The 18,096-nt window shown below is 41.8% G+C and overlaps 1 protein-coding gene across 2 annotated transcripts; it reads left to right on the top strand.

The window, feature by feature from the left end:
- Positions 1-1,256: 1,256 nt before the first annotated feature.
- On the top strand, positions 1,257-15,079 carry SFT2D2 (SFT2 domain containing 2). 2 transcript variants are annotated; one of them, XM_067546124.1, is made up of 9 exons: positions 1,257-1,392; positions 3,882-3,968; positions 4,924-5,009; positions 7,071-7,152; positions 8,929-8,964; positions 9,061-9,119; positions 10,370-10,399; positions 11,970-12,012; positions 12,567-15,079. In XM_067546124.1, the coding sequence occupies exons 1-8, from the start codon at positions 1,330-1,332 to the stop codon at positions 12,007-12,009; spliced, it is 483 nt and encodes a 160-aa protein (XP_067402225.1). In that variant the 5' UTR covers positions 1,257-1,329; the 3' UTR covers positions 12,010-12,012; positions 12,567-15,079. The 2 variants fall into 2 exon arrangements, with proteins under 2 accessions (XP_067402225.1, XP_067402224.1); XM_067546123.1 differs by having other exon boundaries at positions 11,970-15,079.
- Positions 15,080-18,096: the final 3,017 nt, after the last annotated feature.

Raw genomic sequence — 18,096 nt, 5'->3', positions numbered from 1 at the left:
GTGTCATTGAAGCAGGTATATTACAGTTCTTGTATTTAATAGCTTACAGCATACTTAGCAACTAAGAGCCTGATCCTGTGTTCTTGAAATCAATGGAAATTTTACGACTGACTTCAATGGGTGCAGGATCTAGCCTTAAGTGTTATCTTCCAACTTTTGCATACTAAGGCCTGATCCTGCAACAACTTCTGCACCTGTTTGCTGGAACAGGCCTAAAAAGCACCTATGGTTGCTTATAGTTTCAACATTTCAGGTCATCGGTGATCTTGCTATATATATTCTGGAAGCCTAATAAACTATGTACTTCAGCATTAGCTAAACAAAAGAGGAAAACACATATGTACCCAAACAAAGCATTGAAGAAATGATTAACAGAACACTGGCCTTTGGAGTTTTGTAAAGTTGGTTAGAAATAAGACACTATGCACAATGATGATTTTTAAACAATACTCGGTCAGGGAGAAAACTAAAAAAGGTGAATATGCACCATTATTAATAAAAGGGGGAAGCTGCCCTTAGATAACTATGGGACATGCTATTTATATTATTTTGTAGTAATAATTCATTTTAAATATGAATGAAGTAATGGCAAGGGGATGCTTTGGTGCAGCAAAATGACCTAAGACATCGATGCTGGGAGTGTTGCCGAACTCAAGCATTCAAAAATCATGAGTGAGGCTCCCCAAAACAGTGAGATTGGTTTCAAAATTATGAGATTAAAAATAATAAATGACTTGGTTCTTTTAATTTGTGATCTGTTTTTGAGCCTTTGGATTAAACGTCTGGCCTAGTTCCCAGCATTTCTCCATAACACCCATGTCCAGAAACTTTTTAAATGAAAGTTTAGAGTCTCACTGCTGGGAGCTAGGGCTTTAGGGAAAGCACAGAATCATGGGAGATTTGCCTTAAAATCAGGAGTGGTGATGCTGCAGTGGCAGCAGCTCTGACCGTGGCACTGTGAGAGTGTAGAAAAGGAGCAGCATGCCACATCTGAAGGCCACTAGCTGCCTTGGCCTAGGATCCAAGTGCCACTGTGATCTGCAAAACACCTTTACGCAGGAAGGCCAGCACAGACTACAGGTCCCAGCACGCTTCGCGCCCGCAGGGACCCGAGTCTATCGGGACTACAGCTCCCACCATGCATCGCGCCAGAGTCGCCGTGGGGTTGGCTCGAAGCCGGCCCCGGTGCGCGCTGGGAGTTGTAGTCCCGGGGGCGTGGAGTGCGGGGGTGGGGTCGGACCGCCGCCGCGCTGCTTGCAACATACAGAAGGCAGAGACGGAAGCGGCTGGTGGTGGCGGCGGCGGGGCTGGAGGCGCGAGCCGGGCAGGATGGACAAGCTCAAGCGGGTTCTGAACGGGCAGGACGCGGAGGAGCAGGGCGGCCTGAGCGAGGTAACGCGGCCCCTCCCCGGACCCACCTGCCCCAGCCGGGCCGGGGTGCCTTGTGCCCCCGCCCGCCGTCTGCGCGCCCGCTCCGGGCCGGGCCGTGCCCCGGCTGGGCAGGGCTTGTGAGGGGCCCCGGCGGGGGGTGGCAGGAGAGCCCCGAGCTCCCCCGCCGGGAATGCAGAGTGACAGCGGCAGCTCCGGGGAGGGGAGCGGTGCCGGGCCGGTCCGGGCCGGTCCTCCCCGCCAGCGAGCCGGGACTCTTCCCGGGAGCGGGCCAAGCGGCCGGGGAGGCAGCTGGGCATTGCATGCACGCTTCAGCTAATGGCCGGGAAGGCACCGCTCTCCGCACCCCCGGGGCGGGACTGGGGGCACCGCAGCCGCTCGCTGGCAGACGGTGGCAGCCCCTGCTGACAGAGCGCGAACGCTGGAGAGTCTCGCTGGCCGCCCAGGCTGTGTCCACATCGCCGCGTCACCCCGGGCTCCCCTCCACACACACTTCGTGCTAACCAGGCTCCCGGGCTCCTGCAGGGTCAGAGCTCGTGGTAGGAGCAAACTTCAGCTGCGCTGCCAAGAGCGTGTCTGTCCGCCTTTAAAGAGCGAGAGTGTCCGCTCTCCAGCCTGTCCCTCCGTGGCTTTGCTCCTTGTTGACTCACTGCATTTCTTTCCTCTTGCACAATGTAAATCAGTTTCACCTCGGCCTGTGGTTTTACTTTCCGGTTCCTAGTGATACATTGTTTGGGTTTCAAACACTGCCAGTGATGGTTATTTGTTTCTTTTGAAAGATTTGTTTGCTTTGTTTTTAGGAACACCCTGAAAACATTTTTGCTCTCGGACTTTATAGAAAGCTTGTTCCTTAAATCTTGAGCTAAATTTGATACTTTGATTCTCTAAGAACCTTACCCGGGGAAGGTGACTGAACTTTCTGGAAACTAGTCTGATACTTAGTGATGTATTTAAACGATTCTCAACTGAATGCACGGAAACTGTTTTTTAATCTCACCCAACTTCTTTCCCTCACCCTCGTACCATGCGTCTACAGCTAAAGAAACTCTGGTGTATAAAGTGCTAACATCAAGTGTTCATAAATTCTAGTGTTTAGTGACTTTTTGCTGTTGAGTGTATCTAGCTGGATTTTTTGGGGGGGAGGAGGAAATATATTGCAAGGACTTCACTCTGACTAGATGAGTGAAATAGATCATTGTAGTTCTGTTCTGTTAAATGACTGGAACATAGAAAACAGAACAGAAAACAAATTGTGGTGCTTTTTATAAATTGCTTTTTCTATGAAAATTTGAATGGAATCTGCCTGATTTCTCTCCTAGTGAATATTGAAATAAGGGGTGGGAAAGAGGAAATTGATAATAACCAAGTCTATGTCTACACTAGTGGTTCTCAACCTTTCCAGACTACTGTACCCTTTTCAGGAGTCTGTTTTGTCTTGCGTACATCAAGTTTCACCTCACATAAAAACTATTTGCTTACAAAATTAGATCTAAAAATACAAAAGTGTTGCAGCTCACTATTGCTGAACACATGCTTGCTTTCTCATTTTTATCATGTAATTAATAAAATAAATAGATTGGAATACAAATATTGTACTTACATTTCAGTGTATAATATACAGACCAGTATAAACAAGTCATTGTCTGTATGAAATTTTAATTTTATACTGATTTCACTAGTGCTTTTTATGTAGCCTGTTATGAAATTAGGCAAATATCTAGATGAGTTGATGTACCCCCTGGACGACCTCTGTATACCCCAAGGCGTACACACACCCCTGGTTGAGAACCACTGAAAGTGCTGTAGTGGCACAGCTGTGGTGCTGCAACTTCACTGATGCTTTGTTGTAGTGTAATCATTTGCTACAGTGACACAAAGGGTTTTTCTATCACTGTAGTAAATCCACCCCCATGAGAGGCAGCAGCTAATTCTCTGGAAGAATCTGTCGATTTAGCGGCATCTGCACCAGCGCTTAAGTCTGCTTAACTACATCTCGGGGTGTGAATTTTTCACACACCTGAGAGAGGTAGTTAGGTTGACCTAAGTTTTAGGTGTAGGATCAAGCCTTAGTGTGGAAGTGAAGAACATATGCTCACTGGGGTGTGTATGTGTCTGCTAATAGAAGAATGGGAAAGGTTAGGTATATAGGTACAAATCAGGTGGAAGTGATGGACTATATAGCACGGTGGCAAGTGATTCACTTATTGCAGGTGTCTAGGGCTTGATATGGGCCTCATTCTGCAGGTGATAACACACTGCTCTTATTTACTTCAGTGGGAATTCTGCTTGCAGTGTGGCTTCAAAACCGAGCTCTCTGTTAGTAGTACTGCTATTGTATGGGCATTCGTTTTTATTTATATTGGGTTCCTATGTAATATTTTTCGGGTGATGCTTAAACTGCTGATGGAAATGGAGCTATAAGATTTGTTTTGTTAAGTTGGGGCACAAGTTGATGTGTTAAAGATATGTCTCTATCTGTTTTTGGCTTCCAGATAGTTGATGCAACTTCATTAAGCTGGGGCACAAGAGTGAAAGGTTTCATCGCTTGTTTTGCTATAGGAGTTCTGTGCTCTGTCCTGGTAAGTTCTTCTCTGTCTGTCAACTTCCGCCTTAAGCGGCTTGCGTTTCGAGCACTACAGTAACTTACATAGCACCTCTCATCCCAAAATTGCCGGATAACAAAATGATGTGCAAACTGGCCCCAGTTCTGCAAGCTGCTTGGGACATTGAGCAGGCATCTGCACTGGGAAGGGAACTCTTTGAAATGTCGCTATAAAATTAAACTAAAGATAAACTAAAATCAAGGAGATGATCAATCCACTTCCTCTTTGATTTGTGGAGAACTAGGTGATGAGTGGATCAATATGCAACTTGTATGGAATGTGATTCTCAAGTACCAAGAGGAATGATGTGAGGTGGGCTATGTGGGATGGGACTGGTAAACTGCTGTGAGGGTTCAGGAAGAGAATGTGATTCAGGCCAGGCAGGAGGACTGAGCAAAGCCATAGAAAGGATTCATCTACATAGACAAATTGAGGGATTGTGTTGTGGCATGATTTAGTCAGTCTGCAAAAGTCAGGTCAAAAACAGTTATAGCAGTGTCAGAAGGAGCACTTGTGTTATGAACACAGTTCCTGACATAGTAAAACTGGCCTTGTAGATGCAACTACATCCTTTTGTACTACATCCATGTATCGTATATTCCTACTTTTGTTTAAAGAATAAAATTTGCATGAAAATGGCAAAATGACCTATTTGTGCAGAAATTGATTTCAGTTTCGAGGATTGTCCCATCCCCAGTGAAAGCAAAAAAAACCAAAACCTCAAACCCTTTTTATAAGAAAGGAAACTGGGTTCTATCAGCAAGTGAAATGCTCTGATCATTATAAAGAATGTGAACAAATACAAACCAACTTTTGTAACTACAATTCATGTTTGTTTTCTAGTGTCTTTAGTAGCACTACAGAAGCACTGTTTTGGGGCTATTTTTGTTGCATTATGAAACAATTTTTATCCTCTTATCTTCCTTTTCAGGGTACTTGCCTGCTATGGGTGCCAGAGAAAGGACTAGTTCTCTTTGCAGTATTTTACACGATGGGGAATATTGCTTCCCTTGGCAGGTAAATAATTTCTGTAAATGAGCTACCTGATACAAAGAAAGAAAGTGGGAACAGAATGATGATGTGCAAATGTACACATGCTTGTCTTAGTGGTGGAAATAATGGGATGTGAGGCTGAATGTTCACTTTTATATACACAAATCTCTAATATTCAGAAACAATAGAAGAGCAACAAATACGACTGATTTAAACAGTCTAATTCTAGGAAAGGAAACACTTTCAGCTGATATTTTGTCTTTACTGTTTGAATCAAATATTGTCTGGATATACTGGCTGACATAAGAGGAATCAAATCTCATGCTTCCTGCAGGGGTCAGGGAGACATCTACACAATTTACATATAGTTTGGTGCATCATTGTGATGTTCTATGCTTTCCTCTGAACCATCAGGTATTATTAGTCCATGCTGGAGGCACTCAATCTGACTAGATGGACCAAGAGTCTGATCTGACAGGATCTGACATATGTTGAAAAGGCTCTTTCTGCATAGGTTGCCCCATTGACCTCTTCACAAGAGACCTGGGCACCATTGTAAATAATTCAGTTAAGACCTCTGCTCAATGTGAAACTGACGACAAAAAAAAAAAAAAAAACCCAAACAAACAAGATGTTAGAATGTGTGAGGAATGGGATAACAAATAATATGGGGACTACTATACTGCCATTATATAAATCAATGGTGCAACCTCATCTGGAATACTGTGCGCCATGCTGGTCACCCCATCTCAAAAAGCATATTACAGAACTAGAGATAAAACTTGGTTTGTTAAGCTGGGAACTGAGTTGATGTGTTCAAGGATATGTGGGGCTTTACTTTTTTTAACCTGGACTTTGCAATCTTTATTATGAAAGATTACTTTTTCATTTGAGAAGAACAATAGAATGATCAAAAGCATGGGAAAACTCTCATATGGAGAGATTGCAAGATTGGGATTGTTTACCTTAGAGAGAAGATGAACAGAGGGAATGTGATACAAGTACTAAGTAATAAATGGTTTAGACAATGCACAGCGGGAAAGCCTGTTCTCCCTGTCTCATAACAGAAGAATAAGAGGACATTCAATTAAAATTAAAAGTTGGGAAACTCAAAACCAGTTAAAGGGGATGCTTTTTCATGCAATGTGTAATTGTACTGTGAAACTCATTGCCATGTGATGGAGGAGAGGAGGACAGTGAGACTCCCCCATGATCCCTGGCATGCAGTAGAATTGAGCATGCTGTGTGGTTGTCTTGGGTACATGCCATCTGTCTGATCTTCACAGGAATACTCTATTTGGCTACTCTTCTCTCATCATCTGTGGCTGGTTGAGATTGCTTTCTTCTGTCCCGCCACCCCATTTCCTCCATTATACTGCATCTTGGGCTGCTGTTGACTGAAGCAATGACAGCCTGTCATCAGCAACATGTGGGAAGAGGGGGATCATCTTAGAACCAGAGAGAAAAGGAGTAAATTAGTTGTACAAAACAAGCTAAGATTTAAAATAAATGAAAATTTGATCACTCATTTAATCTGAGCATCACTGTTTTACAAAGTGAGCCAAATCTGGTGGCACTTTTAAGACAGTGTGTAGTGTTTTAGGAAGTAAAATCATTGACTTGTCTTCGTAAATGCAGTCCAGGTACCTCAGGCATTACTTTCAGCAAACCAGAATGGAGACCTGGGATGGGACCCATTGAACTCCACTAAGCTTGTCCCTACACCCCTTTGGGAATGTTTAGGGTCCTTTTCTGTTCAAACCAAGATGACAAATGTCAGCAATTGCTTCTTACCAAGACTACATTAGTTTGTTTGGTGCCCAGTTCTTGGTATATATCTTCCCCATTCTCAGTAAGGTACTGATTTTTGTTTTATAGTACTGCCTGGCTGTCTTTGCTATGCAGATAGCACCAATTACCATAATAAAACAGGCACTGGTATCTACTATAGCAGTGACCCCCTTTGATGGAATGTCAATGTATGACAGCACTGTAAGCAAGCTTGATTAGGGCATCTTACAAGTAATTTTGTTGATCTCTGTAGATGTTTTACATGTCTATGCTATGTTGTTTTGCATGTTACAGCACTATTTTCCTTATGGGACCTGTGAGACAATTGAAAAGAATGTTTGAGCCCACTCGTTTGATAGCTACTATTGTTATGCTAGTAAGTATCAAAGGATTTCGTTTTAACTTGCACTGAATTGGGACTAAATTCCAATACCAAGTCGTCATTACTGCTTTGAACTAGTTACGTTTTACTGTGCTATTCTTAACATCTTTCTGCTTTTATTGCTGTTCTTATAGCACTGGAGATGTGTATAGAGAACACTGAAAAAGACAGGTCGCTTGTTCTGAAGATTGTAGTCTAAATCGGGCTAATACAGTACAGGTGGCAGTGGTTTAGGTGTATGAAGAAGTAGAATAATTGTCGACAAGAGGATTGATAGGTTTTGCAGAAGTGGTTTTGGAGAAATCTGGCACACATGAATATGGGGCAACATGAAAAAAGATGCAAAAACAGGAGGGGACTGGGAGTTATTAGAAGAGTGGTTGTGGGATGAAGCAAGCAGAGATGTAGGCTGACGTAAATGTTGCTTATAGCGTCAACCCTTAGTTTTATCTCTTATTTCTACCTATTCTAGCTGGTAGTTTCACTCTTTGGTAAAATGCCTGTAGATGGAGTTTCATAACAAGGTACTTGGAGACTCTAATCATGCTTGGGTGATTTACAGCTTGATATATAATTGAATTTTTGTGAAACGTGGGAAGTTAGCCAAATGCGTATAGGTCGGTGGTTTTCAGCCTCTTTTAATTTGCGGACCCCTAAAAATTTTCAGATGGAGGTGTGGACCCCTTTGAATATTTTAGTTGTAGTCTGCAGACCCCAGGTTGAAAAGCACTGTTCTATGGTAACAACAGTCCTTTGCAGGCCCCTTACACTCAGGTTGAAAACCACTAATCTAGGTGGTTATTAGACTCTTTTTCAATTTTGAAGCTTCTCAACAGAAGTCTTGCCTTTACGTACAGCGTTAAAGCAGTGCATCTACATCACTTTAGTGAACATGCTACTATGCTGACGGGAGAGCTTCTCCTGTTGGTGTAGTTAATCCACCTGCCCAAGAGGCAGTAGCTGTGTCGCGCAGGGGATTAGGTTGATATAACTACATCACTTAAGGGTGTGGAATTTTTACACCTCTGAGCAACGTAGTTATACTGATATAGGTCTGTAATGCAGATCTGGCGAAAGCGTCAGCTTCAGCTGTAAATTTTAAGGATTCCAGCAAAGAGCCCCTCCAAAAGTGTCATAACAGTGCAGCTCCTATTTTATAGTGGATGTGGGTTGTAGGCACTACAGATACCTGAAGTAGGTGGATCATTCCTATATTCAGGCTTTGTAACACTTTAAAATAAATAAATAAATAAAAGTAGGAGCTAAAAGTACCTGAACATGTTTCATAATCTCAATTGATATGAACTGCGTAGTTTTGCGGGCTGCTGTTTTAGTAATTTCAACAGGAAACCGATTCATGGCATGTTTAGAAACAGGAAAATCAGAGCTACATCCATAGACAGAGAGAAGCTGGAACGTTCTATCTTTCTAGCTAGATAAGAAAGTGAAATAGCCCCGCTTAAACGTGTGCACTGACTACAGCAACTGGCCTGGGAAAAAGTAGGAAATTCCTGAAATTGCCACGAGCTGTGGAAGCCTCCTGCTGACCCTTGCCTGCAGCTCTGATCTTCCTTTCATGAAGTCTGCCTGCTTCCTGCTTTACCTCATATTCAGAAATGGTATAGAGGGGGCATTTTAAATAGCAGTTTTTACATTGGATCAGGTAAAATATTGCATTTCACTTCAATCTTCCTTTATATTTGCAAAAGAATAAATGGTTAAACTGGGGTGTAGTCTGTATTTTAACAGAAATTCTCTGTTCTCTTCTAGTTGTGTCTCATACTAACATTGTGTTCTGCCTTCTGGGTGAGTATTTGGATCCTGTATATATAGCCAGTGTACACAAAGAAAAATATATGCTCATTATTTGAATGCATTATTGTCTTTTTTTTCTCCTGCCAGTGGCACAACAAGGGTCTTGCTCTCATCTTCTGCATTTTGCAGTTTTTTGCCTTGGCATGGTAAGTAACTTCCCCCCCCCCCCCCCACCTCCCCCCCTTTACCTCTAACAGGGGCGAGTGTAGTCTCTGAAGTCAATGAGTATTATTCTAAGCTCTTCTTGGACATGATTTTGAGTTATAGTCAAGGGGGCACCAGCCATCCACTGCACAGCACCCTTTGCTCTGGCACTACAACTGTAGTCCTGGGGAGGGGTGGGAGAGTCCATGCGTGCGCCTTGACAGCAGCTCCTGGGCCTGGCTCCGGCTCCCGGCATCAGCCTAGCGCGCACGGCTGCAGCATCACTCAGGTTTGGTACTATTGGTTTGTTGATTTCTATGGATGCATTTGAACCCATAAACCCCTGCTAAAGATGCCTTTGCCTGCTCCCCACCCTCCCAATAACGTGGATTAGAACTAGCTTCAGATTAGAAACTGTCAGAGGACTGTGAAGTTGTATGAATTATGGTAGGGGAGTTCTCCCTTTCTTCTAGCCACCCAAACATGAACCAATAATCCAAGTGAGCCCTAATAATTGGATCTTCATGAGTGACTGTCCTGCAAGGCTTTTGAGATCAGATGGTTTGTCTGCTCCAGAGTTCTGTTTAATGGGGCTGGGGGCAGAGCACTTTCACTGCAGTGTCTCCATGGGAATCCCTCCCAGAGCGTCTCGAGCTGTTCTTGGAACCAGCAGCAAGGTTCCCTGGTTTGGATCAGTTTGCCTTTGCTCACTCAGCCCTCCCTTTTATACTAGCGCTTCCTTTCTGGACTCTATTGTTCTTGACTGTTTTCTTTACTTTGTCTGGTTTAGATCAGGATCGCTTAGGGCCAGTTTCCTTTTAATTATTATAACTTTCATACAGCTTGCCAGCTTCATTGCTACAGATGCTGTAGAAATAGAGGGTTAACTGTGTGTTCTTATCCAAGTCATCCAGTGCATCACTAGCCAGATGACTGATCCTACTTGCCCCAGGGCTTAGTGCATGTAGGGTTTCAGGAGAAGAGGATTATTGTTAATACACATTTTTATATGGCGCCATAGCTTTGCCATGGTACTTCATAGATTTAACTGAGATGTTTTCAGGTGGTTGGTTGGGGAGGAGCTTGCGTGCATTTCCACTGCCTCAACTGGAGTCTTGTGTTTATGCATACAGAGACATTCCCATATCTGTTTGGGTGGTGTTGGGAGGAGTTGTTGGTTTTATATGTGACTCTCGTGTAATCTGAAACGAATGGTAACTCAGTGTTTTTTAATGTTCTCTTCTTCTGTTAGGTACAGCATTTCTTTCATACCATTTGCAAGGTAAGCTTGATTTTTTCTTATTGTATTAGTGAATATCTATTAAACACTCCTCCATAAACTGTATGACTTTAAAATGGCTATGTGCTGCCATTTTTTCTGAATAATCATAGAGTTGATTACAAGCTAAACACCTAAGAATTTTTTTACCCGTGGCTGAAACATAGCTGTCTCTGGGGTGGGACATGGCAGCAGGGGGCTAGGAGTTTTTTCCATCCCCTTTTCTCTTCTCACCTCCCCCAGGAGACGTCGGAGGTCCCAGCGTGTTTGCTGGCTTTTTTGTTGAAACTCACCCATTACTCTCTTCAAATGTAGCATGCACTGAAAGTCATGATGCATTCTGAGGCATATAGCCTATAGGGTGTGTAAGACTGTTTTGAATATGCTGTCAAATAAATCTCCCAAGTTATTAAACTCCCCCATATTCTCAAACACAAGCACCCTCGGAAACATTGGTGACAAGCTTGTCCTGTCAGCTGCCAAACCCACCCAGATCTCCTCCTTGGTGACACACTCAGTGGTCTTCACACCTGCAGAAACCATCCCACCCTGCTAAATGAAATGTGTGCACGTCACTAGAAGTAGATGTCCTTCGTCCTCTGACTGCAGAGGTGTTCACTGCCCGATTCACCTTGAATGATCTCTTGCAACATATATTAACTCCGTATGCTTAACACTCTGTTCCACTTTGCACTTACGGTACATCTACACTTAAAACGCTGAATTGCACAGCTTCATCATTGCAGCTGTGCTGCTTTAATGAAAAAGCTCTAAGCAGACAGGAGAGAAGACTCCCATCGGTGTAGTTAATCCACCTCCCTGAGAGGTAGTAGCTATGTCGGCAGGAAAAGCTCTCCCGCCAGCACAGCACTTTCTACACAGGGAGTTAAGTCAGTGGATTTTTCCCACCGCTGAGCAATGTAGTTATACTAATATAGGTCTGTAGTGTAGACCTGGTCTTAATCTCAGTGAACTAAGGCCACTTTACCCCTGAATGAGAACATCCAAATGGGTGTTTTACATGTTTTAATTCCTGTGCATTTACTTCACACCTTTATTTGATTTGCCTTAACTTTCCTGAGTGTTCCCAAGTAGACAAGCCCTGAGCCATGTGGTACATAATCTGCAATGGAATCTTTAGAATTGCTTTTTGACAACGAAGGCAATAATCCAAAATACTACGGATGAACAATGGAGCTAAACTAGCTGTCCTGTGGGAACCTTAATTTAGATTTTCTTGTATGCATTTAAGTTTTCCTTTAATGTGCTTTTTTAGTGTGTATGCTTACAAACATCTGTGTCCAATTCTGGCATCCCCTTTTTCCTCAGTGCCCACCCTCCCAGATAGGTGCATCTCTCACTTAAATAAAACTTCCAGTTGTCTCCACTATATATATATAATCACACATGTTACATACACATGTATAATGCAGGGGGGAAGCCTACAGCCTTACATATGGAATTGTACACTGTGCAGGAATAAATGCCTAAGTCTTCAAGCAGCATATCTTTGTTAGTGCAATGAAATATTTGGGGAAGCAGCCCAGTCATGTCAATATTTCTCTCTCCACAGGGATGCTGTGAAGAAATGTTTTACTGTTTGTCTGTCGTAACAGGTATATGGGCTGTTTTGTGACATTCTAGGAAGTACAGTAGCATTATGCTCACAGTCTTGTATGTATCTTCCTACTTGTGTCTTAAACATATGCCTTGCAGCTTGTAGCGGGAGGCTTCTTGTGTTCAAATCCAGCATATGCGCAGTTACTTGTAAACAATGATGTCAGTCAATGATGAAGTGGTGCTCTCTGTAACATTTAACCCAGCTGGACTGATGGCTAGAATTCAGTTTTATTGTTTAGACGTATTACTTAAGTCATGCGGAGTGAAACAAAAATAACATTTAAAGAGACACTGTTAGTTTAAAAATAATAGCGTAGATCCTCAGCTGGCATAAAGCAGCACAGCTCTATTGTTTTCAATGGAATCATGCCAGTTTACACTAGCTGAGGATCTGTTGCATAGTAAGGGACCAAGACTGAGCTTTCTGGCCTCCTGCTAGCTCTGAAATAACTTTAAAACCCTAATGTCTCACCATTTAGGTGTTTGTTTAGTTTTTGCACTGGATAGTGAAATTTCGCTGGTCTGTTCTTACTTTCTGGCTCTCTTGCAGGAGCTCAGTGCTGCAGTGATTTGATTTATAACACTACCAGAGAAGATTTAAGTCTAAATGGGAAATCTATTTTGACTCAATATTTTTGAAAGTCTCATTTCTTTACCCAACTGCTAAAGTTTGGGTTTAAACTACTGACTGTGTCTCTGTAAAATAATAAATTTAAAAAGAGCATTGATCACCACTGGAAAAGTGCTGAGAGTTCAGTGCAACCAAGGTAAATTAAGAGGCCCTTTACCTGCTAGCAACCTGATTACTAGCTGCTGCAGGCAAGCTGCAGAAATGTCCCAAAGCAGAGCAGGAAGCTGCATTTCTCACATTGGGTTAGGTGCCCCTCCTGTCCCTAGCTGGAGTATGCAAGAAACACAGAATTCAGGACTTGGTAGGCAAGCAAAGGAAAAACTGAGCTTCGTTTAGTTTTCTGGACACAGATTCTGTCAGATTCCTTCTAAATGGTTCCTCTGTTTATTTTAAAATAGGCAAGTGTATTTATACACGCTTTTAAAATAAAAAACCCTCTGCTGACAGGGTGGCAAAATTAGTGTTAGAAAAGAAAGAGACACTGTTCTTCTGGCTTACGACTCTCAGCAGTTCAAAACATTTCTCATGTCTCTGCCCAGAGGTGAGTGATTGTTAAATCCCCTTATAGTTCAAATATCACTCTGTGGATCAGAGGAAATCCTCAGCCATATGATCTTTAGGTGTCTATATTCTGAGAAGAGTGCTTGCAAAGCTGTACTTGCTCTCACTGAGGAAATGTATGCAGTATTAAACTGCCAACTTTGATCAAATTCTACCTAATGGCTGGAGGTGATGAAATCCCACTTTTCACATGATTTGCAGACAGGTGAACACCAAGCATAGTCCAGCAATTGAGTTTTCTCTAGGGACATGATTGTCATAGGTTTTGTCGCAGCCTGAAAGCAAAACTCTGTTTACACACATACGAAAGCCTTGTCCATCTCTCACAAACACATCATATTTGGTTTGGACAGTTTGGCTTCCTTTGGCTTCTTTGTTATTTCAGCTGCTTCTGAGCTCTGATTTTCAGGGACCTGCCTTTTTATATGGCTCCCTGATTTATTTTGCCTCCTTAAGGGCGGCGTGATATAGGGGTTAAAGCTGAGAACTGGGAGTTGGGAATACGTTACTTTTTTTTCCCCTGACTGGGACAAGGCACTTACACAGAGGCACACAGATTAACTGGGAGCTGAGCTATCTCTGTCTGTATCCTGCCAAAGGATCCTATCCAGGTTTTTTGTAAGAGTCTTTGCAATGTTTACAAAATGCTTCTATAAGAGGCAATTAGAAAATCTATCCCTTAATGCCTTGCACAAGCCCAAGTTTATTTTAGCACTAGCTTCTCTGTGGGAACTCTTGGAAAGCTCTGCGTAAGTAGCATACGCTTCCTTTCCAAAAAAAAAAAAAAGTGCGGTTAAAGTCCATCACTGTAGGAGCTTAAATCCTGTAGTGCTGAGTGATGGATTGCATGTTCCTGTACTTCAGATCACTCATCCCTTGACCTTCACTGCCTTCGTAAAGGGCTAGCGCTTGCACTGGAATGTTCCACCTGAGTGCACAGCTTTCTTGCCCGGTCAGGAGCACCAGAATCAAACCTCAGTTTTATACACTGGATAGAACTTTTGTATCTGCGTATTAGCTACTTCAAACCTTTTTCCTAACTTTTTGGCAGAATGGTTGATTTTTGTAAGTAGGGAATTTAGGGTTTGGAGCTGTACAGTAATTTGTTACCGGCACGCAGATTGTCTGGATGTCTTAATTTCAGATTCACAAGCTAATTATTTTAAATGCAGAATTCCAGCCCTGCAGCTCTCACGTCAATAAGCTACAAGAACTAAAGTTTAGTAAACTGTATTTCATGTAGGGATGATGAGTGTCCTCAATGGAGGGAGGTGGTCTTAGAACTTTGAAGGAAAGGGGAGGGCAGAGGGAGTGGAGGCATAATGACCACTAGAGTGACAATAGTGTTCATGCTTCCCTCTGGCATTGCAAAAGTTTTCCATGAATGAATCACTCTTGTTGTTGGGGACTAAATGGGTAGGAAAGACTCAACCCAGATTCTCTCCAGTAGGAGAAACACTCAGGTTAGTGGGTTCACCTGCAAATGACTTTGCCTAATAAAACTACTTTTAACTACTAATAAAACTACTTCCTTCTACTGAATGAAAGGCTTGTGATTTCTACTTACTCATTAACATCTCTGTTCATATTGCTGCTAGGTTTGATTGCAACTGATTGCAACTTGTTACTGAAATATATTGCATTCCCATATTTGTGCTTGTAATTAATCTGTCCTCTTTGTATGACTGCATATTGCATTTGGCACTGTATTTTACCTGCCTTGCATACACATCTGATCTACTGTGCTATCAAACAACATAATACTATAGTAAATAGGGAAATAATGAAACTGGATAGTAGAGTACATTCCATGTGAACTCAATAGCACTGAAAAGGCAGTTATTTTTGTTTGTAAAGCAAGCTTTCTTGTGTTTTGTGTTCTGATGCGTGGTTATTTATTGGGTACATGGGTGACTTAAAGTCATCAGCTTCCTATATACAAGTCCCTCACATTCAAAATCTTTCTGCTGTGTGTAGCATGTCAAGAACACACATAGAAAATAGTCTTTCATTCATTTAAAAAAAAAAACCTCACATGTTGAGTCTCAAGTTTTTTCCCCTTGTCAAGCTCCTTCCTAGCTTTACAGAGCATATAACCACAAGGGCTGAGATTTTCAAATAAACTTAAGGGACATAGATGCCAAACTCAGTGGGATTGGGGTATCTAACTCCTTAGGCACTTACGAAAATCTCAGGCCAGCTTGTCTTTCACTTGCTGATGCTGCAATACATGTTAATGCAATGCCACTTTAACCAAAAAAGGCCTTAAAGTGCAGTTCTAGCCTGAAAAAAGCAAAATGCCTGACTTGTCAGATTTGGTAGGACCAGAAATTAGAAAAATCTTTTCACCTATAAAGAAAGCACATTTGTTCTGGTGTGCCTGGGACACATTGAACATGAAAGCCCACATGCAATTTATAATCACTTTTCAGAATAGAAACTCACTTTAATGACACATATTGAAGTGCACTTTGAATATTGACACTGCCTGAGGCTTTTTCAATGATAACTTTTTAAGAAAAGAAACAAAATATCCAATCTTGTTAGTAATTTTATAACTATAGAATATTAAAGGCAAGTTGGATGGGCAATCTTGAAACCCAAGAGAGTGTGTTTTGTACTCTGCACCAGGTCTTCACTACAGAAAATACCTTGTGAAAATTAGTTTTCAAATTTCACATGATGTTGGTATGTATGTTCCTGGAGAATATAGCAAAGCTGCCCAAACTCTATGCAGCATCCTGGGGCAGGTTTCATTCAGGGAATTGAAGCACTGTGCCAAATTTGTTTAAATTGGGAGCAGATTGCATCTATCCTTTTCTTTAATGCAGATGTGTGACCCACAAGCGCAGTTTCCAACATGCAGTTTGCCATGGGTCCACATTTTTCTATTAAAAATGGTGGCCATAAACTGCATTGTAGAACTTGGAGGCATATTTGGCCAGCCTTGGGATAGCCAGGAGATGATACTTTCTTGTCTGTGATTGCATTATGGTATTTTAACCTGTTTAATTTCTAAAAATAGTTTGCAGTCAGTTCAGTTGCCTTGTTTTCATCATGCTAATACCTCCTTTTGAGGATCACCTCTGTTAGTATCTGTAGTATTCTTGTTATAGGTTCTAAAAGCCACTCAGCAAAAAACAGTGCTTTTGTCTTAACTGCAAATGCATACATGTTACAACCATAGTAAATCTTAACCAAATTGTAAAGGGAAGCACAGCTGCTAAATATGAGGCATTCCATTTTTAAAATCTTGTGCCTAGCTTTGAAATGTAATGTGGTGAGTTTTTTAAAAAAAAAAAAAAAAATCTTCAACCGGGGGCTTTTTGTAAAAGGAAAAACAAACAAAAAAAGCATTTTGTGAAATTCTCCACTACAATAATGCTTTCATATTATAAGCTGCTTCTGGACCTTTTATATGTATATCCTAGTTGCTTTGTCTGCCTTTGTAATTGTTCAGTAAACAAACGCTTTTTAACTTATTACAAAAATTTTCTGTAATGAAGCTACATCCTAAGACATGTGAACATCATTTTTTTCAATAAAGTTGACACTGCAGTAAATGATCTGTTGCTTCTCAATAATTGCTTTTAATTTTAATTTAAAATGATGCAGTTTTCAGATGAAACCACAAGAGAAGTTAAGTAGTCCATGGAAAATAGAATAGTATAAAAGGGCGTCTTTTATTTTAAATTTAGCTGGCTTTTTTTTGGTGTGAAATAGGTGAAGATCAGGTGAGGAGGTATAATGTGAACACCGAATTGGGAGCCAGGAACGCCTGGTGTAATCCTATCTCTGGCACTGTCTTTCTCTGATCTTGGTCAAGACCCTGGATCAAAAATCAGAGGCAGTTTTTGAAAAGGTTGGTATGCCCTCATTTTTTGGGCTGCGTGTAGTTACTCACACTCCTAAAGTATTATATACAATATATTTAGAATACAAGGATCAGTTACGTGTCTGGTAGCACCCACTATGTGCTGTGCTCTATTCTATACTGGTTCTCATACTGCACTCATTGCCTTTCAGTAGTCCATTAAGCAACATGGCTAATATCTGTCATGTATTTTCACTCCTCTCTCCCTAGGGGGAGAATTGTGTGCAGTAGTGTTTTGTGTATGTTGACTAATATATGCTGGCTAGCATACTTGTATATTATGCTGATAATACTATCTGCAACATATATTACAAGCATTTTCATATGCATATTATTAAGCATTAGTATAGCAGTGTTAGAGCCCAAATTGGCCTGTACCTTTTTGTTATTATCCTGTACACTTATGCTAAGTATCCCAAAATACCTTGAAGTAAGCCTGGGATTGATAAGAAAACTGTCAGTATCAGTACATACAATTATTTCCTCATGGCAACAGTAACGGCGTTAACCACACAAACCTCTAGAAGGTGTCTTCATGCCTCTTAATACCTAGAATGCATGGGTTCAGAACAAAAGATAAAAGGGTACGCCATGGCACCAGAAACAAACAAGGTAAAAAGGCGATTGATTAAATTGTTTCAGATGATGGATATAGTACCTTTTACTGATTAAGCCATCTTTTTATACCTCACTTGTTCAGGGATGTAACTTCAGGGAGCACACCTCCGTAAGATGAATGTAACCTTGCTGCATGGAACTGATCTTGGAGACTGGTATGGTATAGAACAGGGGTGGCCAAACTGGCTTGTGAGCTGCATGCGGCAATTTTGTTCAAGTGCAGCTCATGGAGCCCCGTGTGCATCCCCTCTCCCCCTCCATTCTCTGGCTACTAGACGGATGGGGAGCTCAGAGCTTCTGCCCTGCAGCAGGGTGGTGGGGTTAGAGGATTCTGCCCAGCGGGGAGGGAGCCTCGCATGGTCAGTAAGTTTGGCCACCCCTGCTATAGAACTTTTA

The sequence above is a fragment of the Emydura macquarii genome, unplaced genomic scaffold (assembly GCF_026122565.2).
Source record: "Emydura macquarii macquarii isolate MOO-44397 ecotype Brisbane River unplaced genomic scaffold, CSIRO-AGI_Emac_v2 contig_1119, whole genome shotgun sequence".
Classification (NCBI taxonomy): Eukaryota; Metazoa; Chordata; order Testudines; family Chelidae; genus Emydura; species Emydura macquarii.
Note: the sequence above shows the minus strand (reverse complement) of the source record. Positions and strands in the feature narration are given on the sequence as shown.